General features: G+C 46.3%; 1 protein-coding gene across 1 annotated transcript in view; it reads left to right on the top strand.

Moving 5' to 3' along the window:
• The window catches only part of cog5 (component of oligomeric golgi complex 5), a 92,046-nt gene that overhangs the window by 84,652 nt on the left and 883 nt on the right, over window positions 1–6,511 (top strand). The window contains exons 18-21 of the mRNA XM_052460165.1: window positions 4,421–4,658; window positions 4,829–4,905; window positions 5,251–5,377; window positions 6,303–6,382. Coding sequence (XP_052316125.1) covers window positions 4,421–4,658; window positions 4,829–4,905; window positions 5,251–5,377; window positions 6,303–6,382 — 522 coding nt within the window. The remainder of the gene's footprint in view (window positions 1–4,420; window positions 4,659–4,828; window positions 4,906–5,250; window positions 5,378–6,302; window positions 6,383–6,511) is intronic.

Genomic DNA, 6,511 nt, shown 5'->3' with positions numbered 1-6,511 from the left:
CAGGTGGACTGGGGACAGCAAGGAGTCATCATGTCAGGTCGTCCTGGGGCACGGTCCTTGGGCTCAGGTCCTCAGAGAGAGAGAAAGAAAGAGAGAATTAGAGAGAGCATATGTGGGGTGGCCAGTCCTCTTCTGGCTGTGCCGGGTGGAGATTATAACAGAACATGGCCAAGATGTTCAAATGTTCATAAATGACCAACATGGTCAAATAATAGTACGGCAGAACAGTTGAAACTGGAGCAGCAGCATGGCCAGGTGGACTGGGGACAGCAAGGAGTCATCATGTCAGGTAGTCCTGGGGCATGGTCCTAGGGCTCAGGTCCTCCGAGAGAGAGAAAGAAAGAAGGAGAGAATTAGAGAACGCACACTTAGATTCACACAGGACACTGAATAGGACAGGAGAAGTACTCCGGATATAACAAACTGACCCTAGCCCCCTGACACAAACTACTGCAGCATAAATACTGTAGGCTGAGACAGGAGGGGTCAGGAGACACTGTGGCCCCATCCGAGGACACCCCCGGACAGGGCCAAACAGGAAGGATATAACCCCACCCACTTTGCCAAAGCACAGCCCCCACACCACTAGAGGGATATCTTCAACCACCAACTTACCATCCTGAGACAAGGCTGAGTATAGCCCACAAAGATCTCCGCCACGACACAACCCAAGGGGGGCACCAACCCAGACAGGATGACCACAACAGTGAATCAACCCACTCAGGTGATGCACCCCCTGCAGGGACGGCATGAGAGAGCCCCAGTAAGCCAGTGACTCAGCCCCTGTAATAGGGTTAGAGGCAGAGAATCCCAGTGGAAAGAGGGGAACTGGCCAGGCAGAGACAGCAAGGGCGGTTCGTTGCTCCAGAGCCTTTCCGTTCACCTTCCCACTCCTGGGCCAGACTACACTCAATCATATGACCCACTGAAGAGATGAGTCTTCAGTAAAGACTTAAAGGTTGAGACCGAGTTTGCGTCTCTGACATGGGTAGGCAGACTGTTCCATAAAAATGGAGCTCTGGACAGCGGAGTCAATCACCACCTTCCGGAGACACCTGAAACCCCACCTCTTTAACGAATACCTAGGATAGGATAAGTAATCCCTCTCACCCCCCCCCTTTAAGATTTAGATGCACTATTGTAAAGTGACTGTTCTACTGGATGTCATAAGGTGAATGCACCAATTTGTAAGTCGCTCTGGATAAGAGCGTCTGCTAAATGACTTAAATGTAAATGTAAATGTATAGGAGAAAGCCCTGCCTCCAGCTGTTTGCTTGGAAATTCTAGGGACAATTAGGAGGCCTGCGTCTTGTGACCGTAGCGTACGTGTAGGTATGTACGGCAGGACCAAATCAGAGAGATAGGTAGGAGCAAGCCCATGTAATGCTTTGTAGGTTAGCAGTAAAACCTTGAAATCAGCCCTTGCTTTGACAGGAGGCCAGTGTAGAGAGGCTAGCACTGGAGTAATATGATCCATTTTTTTGGTTCTAGTCAGGATTCTAGCAGCCGTATTTAGCACTAACTGAAGTTTATTTAGTGCTTTATCCGGGTAGCGGAAAGTAGAGCATTGCAGTAGTCTAACCTAGAAGTGACAAAAGCATGGATTAATTTTTCTGCATCATTTTTGGACAGAAAGTTTCTGATTTTTGCAATATTACCTAGATGGAAAAAAGCTGTCCTCGAAATGGTCTTGATATGTTCTTCAAAAGAGAGATCAGGGTCCAGAGTAACGCTGAGGTCCTTCACAGTTTTATTTGAGACGACTGTACAACCATTAAGATTAATTGTCAGATTCAACAGAAGATCTCTTTGTTTCTTGGGACCTAGAACAAGCATCTCTGTTTTGTCCGAGTTTAATAGTAGAAAGTTTGCAGCCATCCACTTCCTTATGTCTGAAACACATGCTTCTAGCGAGGGCAATTTTGGGGCTTCACCATGTTTCATTGAAATGTACAGCTGTGTGTCATCCGCATAGCAGTGAAAGTTAACATTATGTTTTCGAATAACATCCCCAAGAGGTAAAATGTATAATGAAAACAATAGTGGTCCTAAAACAGAACCTTGAGGAACACCAAAATTTACAGTTGATTTGTCAGAGGACAAACCATTCACAGAGACAAACTGATATCTTTCCGACAGATAAGATCTAAACCAGGCCAGAACATGTCCGTGTAGACCAATTTGGGTTTCCAATCTCTCCAAAAGAATGTGGTGATCGATGGTATCAAAAGCAGCACTAAGGTCTAGGAGCACGAGGACAAATGCAGAGCCTCGGTCCGATGCCATTAAAATTTAATTTACCACCTTCACAAGTGCCGTCTCAGTGCTATGATGGGGTCTAAAACCAGACTGAAGCATTTCGTATACATTGTTTGTCTTCAGGAAGGCAGTGAGTTGCTGCGCAACAGCCTTTTCTAAAATTTTTGAGAGGAATGGAAGATTCGATATAGGCCGATAGTTTTTTATATTTTCTGGGTCAAGGTTTGGCTTTTTCAAGAGAGGCTTTATTACTGCCACTTTTAGTGAGTTTGGTACACATCCAGTGGATAGAGAACCGTTTATTATGTTCAACATAGGAGGGCCAAGCACAGGAAGCAGCTCTTTCAGTAGTTTAGTTGGAATAGGGTCCAGTATGCAGCTTGAAGGTTTAGAGGCCATGATTATTTTCATCATTGTGTCAAGAGATATAGTACTAAAACACTTGAGCGTCTCTCTTGATTCTAGGTCCTGGCAGAGTTGTGCAGACTCAGGACAACTGAGGTTTGGAGGAATACGCAGGTTTAAAGAGGAGTCCGTAATTTGCTTTCTAATAATCATAATCTTTTCCTCAAAGAAGTTCATGAATTTATCACTGCTAAAGTGAAAGTCATCCTCTCTTGGGGAATGCTGCTTTTTAGTTAGCTTTGCGACAGTATCAAAAAGGAATTTCGGATTGTTCTTATTTTCCTCAATTAAGTTAGAAAAATAGGATGATCGAGCAGCAGTAAGGGCTCTTAGGTACTGCACGGTACTGTCTTTCCAAGCTAGTCGGAAGACTTCCAGTTTGGTGTGGCACCATTTCCGTTCCAATTTTCTGGAAGCCTGCTTCAGAGCTCGGGTATTTTCTGTGTACCAGGAAGCTAGTTTCTTATGAGAAATGTTTTTAGTTTTGAGGGGTGCAACTGCATCTAGGGTATTGCACAAGGTTAAATCGAGATCCTCAGTTAGGTGGTTAACTGATTTTTGTCCTCTGGCGTCCTTGGGTAGGCAGAGGGAGTCTGGAAGGGCATCAAGGAATCTTTGTGTTGTCTGTGAATTTATAGCACTACTTTTGATGGTCCTTGGTTGGGGTCAGAGCAGATTATTTGTTGCAATTGCAAATGTAATAAAATGGTGGTCCGATAGTCCAGGATTATGAGGAAAAACAATAAGATCGACAACATTTATTCCATGGGACAAAACTAGGTCCAGCGTATGACTGTGACAGTGAGTGGGTCCAGAGACATGTTGGACAAAACCCACTGAGTCGATGATGGCTCCGAAAGCCTTTTGGAGTGGGTCTGTGGACTTTTCCATGTGAATATTAAAGTCACCAAAGATTAGAATATTATCTGCTATGACTACAAGGTCCGATAGGAACTCGGTGAGAAACGCTGTATATGGCCCAGGAGGCCTGTAAACAGTAGCTATAAAAAGTGATTGAGTCGGCTGCATAGATTTCATGACTAGAAGCTCAAAAGACGAAAACATATTTTTTTTTTTGTAAATTGAAATTGAAATGTGCTATCGTAAATGTTAGCAACACCTCCGCCTTTGCGGGATGCACAGGGGATATGGTCACTAGTGTAGCCAGGAGGTGAGGCCTCATTTAAAACAGTAAATTCATCAGGCTTAAGCCATGTTTCAGTCAGGCCAATCACATCAAGATTATGATCAGTGATTAGTTCATTGACTATAATTGCCTTTGAAGTAAGGGATCTAACATTAAGTATCCCTATTTTGAGATGTGAGGTATCATGATCTCTTTCAGTAATGACAGGAATGGAGGTGGTCTTTATCCTAGTGAGATTGCTAAGGCGAACACCGCCATGTTTAGTTTTGCCCAACCTAGGTCGAGGCACAGACACGGTCTCAATGGTGATAGCTGAGCTGACTACACTGACTGTGCTAGTGGCAGACTCCACTATGCTGGCAGGCTGGCTAACAGCCTGCTGCCTGGCCTGCACCCTATTTCATTGTGGAGCTAGAAGAGTTAGAGCCCTGTCTATATTGGTCGATAAGATGAGAGCACCCCTCCAGCTAGGATGGAGTCCGTCACTCCTCAGCAGGTCAGGCTTGGTCCTGTTTGTGGGCGAGTCCCAGAAAGAGGGCCTGTTTGTTGTGGTGCGGTCTTATCTAAGCAATCACAGACAGATATTTTTATTCCTGTCTCTGTGTCCAGGTCTATGTCCACCCCGGGGAAGCCGGACGTGCCCTGCTCTCTGTACATGCGGGAGCTACAGGGCTTCGTGGGCCGCGTGATGGCGGACTACTTCCGCCACTTCCAGTGTGTCGACTTCATATACGACAACACAGAGAGCATCGCCCAGCGCTGCATCACACTGTTCATCCGCCACGCCAGCCTGCTGCGTCCCCTAGGGGAGGGAGGCAAGATGAGATTGGCGGCTGACTTCGCTCAGGTGAGGAGAAGGGCTGTATGTGCGGGTATGATCGGTATCTCTCTCCGTACCTGCCTGTCAGCTCTCCTTCGCTGTTTGTCTGTCTCTCGGGTTTTTCTGTGCATCTTGAAGTTCACCATGTTACTCTATATTCGTGTTCTCACTGTGCTATTTCTTCTCTGTGTTTTTAGATGGAGCTGGCCGTCGCCCCTCTCTGTAGGAGAGTGTCTGAGCTGGGGAAACCCTACCGCCTGCTGAGATCTTTCAGGTATGTTATTACATCACTGCTTGTTACACATGTATGACGCATTAGTTATGCATAGTTATTACATCAGTTATTATGCACAACCTATTCCTGGTAAACCTTTGATGAGATGGGGAATGCCTCAATAGCAGCGGTAGTTTCCAGAGTGAGAGTGGCTCTTAATGAAGATGTTAGTCATTACTGGAGGGTTAGAGAGCTGTAATTCTCTCGGTCTCCCTGCCGTCTGCCTCTACTTAGACGCTAGGGTAATGGTTTAAAGATAATGGGTAAAGGCTAATGGTGTAACACAATGAACACGTTATTTAGGCTAGACGCCTCAATGTAGCTGAGGTTGTGTGTGTTTTGTAGGCCCCTGCTGTTCCAGAACAGTGAGCTGATAGCCAGCAGTCCAGCCGTGGGGGATCTGATTCCATACAGCACCCTGCTACACTTCCTTTTCACCAGAGCACCGTCTGAGCTCAAATCACCTCACCAGGTACATATATACACATTTCTGCCCTGCTAGAGCTGTCCCGGTCAACTGTAAGTGCTGTTATTGTGAAGTGGAAATGTCTAGGAGCAACAACGGTTGCTCAGCCGCTAAGTGGTAAGGCCCCACAAGCTCACAGAACAGGACCACTGAGTGCTGAAGCACAAGACCTGTTCGTCGGAAGCTTTATAAAATGGGTTTCCTTGGTCGAGCAGACGCACACAAGCCTAAGATCACCATGTGCAATGCCAAGTGTCGGCTGGAGTGGTGTAAAGCCCGCCGCCATTGGACTCTGGAGAAGTGGAAACACGTTCTCTGGGGTGATGAATCACTCTTCACCATCTTACAGTCCGACGGACGAATCTGGGTTTGGCGAATGCCAGGTGGAGGAGGAATAATGGTCCAAGGATGTTTTCCATGGTTCGGGCTAGGCCCCTTTAGTTCCAGTGAAGGGAAATATTAACGCTACAGCATCTGTGCTTCCAATTTTGTAGTAACAGTTTGGAGAAGGACCTTTTCTGTTTCAGCATGACAATGCTTCCGTGCACAAAGCGAGGTCCATACAGAAATGGTTTGTCGAGATCAGTGTGGAAGAACTTGACTGGCCTGCACAGATCCGTGACCTCAACCCCATCGAACACGTTTAGGATGAATTGGAACACGAACCAGGCCTAATCACCCAACATCAGGGCTCAACCTCACTAATGCTCTTGTGGCTGAATGGAAGCAAGTCCTCGCAGCAATGTCCCAACATCTAGTGGAAAGCCTTCTCAGAAGAGTGGAGGCTGTTATAGCAGCAAAGGGGGAACCAACTCCATATTAATGCCCATGATTTTGGAATGAGATGTTCGACTCTTATAGTGTACCTACCAACTGCTATATACACACTTATCTTTATCGTAACTTTGTACAAATTCTCCCTCTTCCACAGAGAGCAGAGTGGTCCATCGCTCGCTACTCCCAGTGGCTGGATGACCACCCTTCAGAGAGAGACCGCCTCACACTCATTAGGTAACTGCAGGAGAACGACAAAAGTCTTACAGCCTTTGAGACCGCTGGTGGGTTGTTTGGTATCACTGAGGAGTGAGTGAGCACCCTCTTGTGGTAAAATGATGACATTCCCATCAGTTAGTGTGTCTT

This window comes from Oncorhynchus keta, chromosome 13 (assembly GCF_023373465.1).
Source record: "Oncorhynchus keta strain PuntledgeMale-10-30-2019 chromosome 13, Oket_V2, whole genome shotgun sequence".
Taxonomy (NCBI): domain Eukaryota; kingdom Metazoa; phylum Chordata; class Actinopteri; order Salmoniformes; family Salmonidae; genus Oncorhynchus; species Oncorhynchus keta.
The sequence above is the reverse complement of the archived record's forward strand: the minus strand, read 5'-3'. Positions and strand labels throughout refer to the sequence as shown.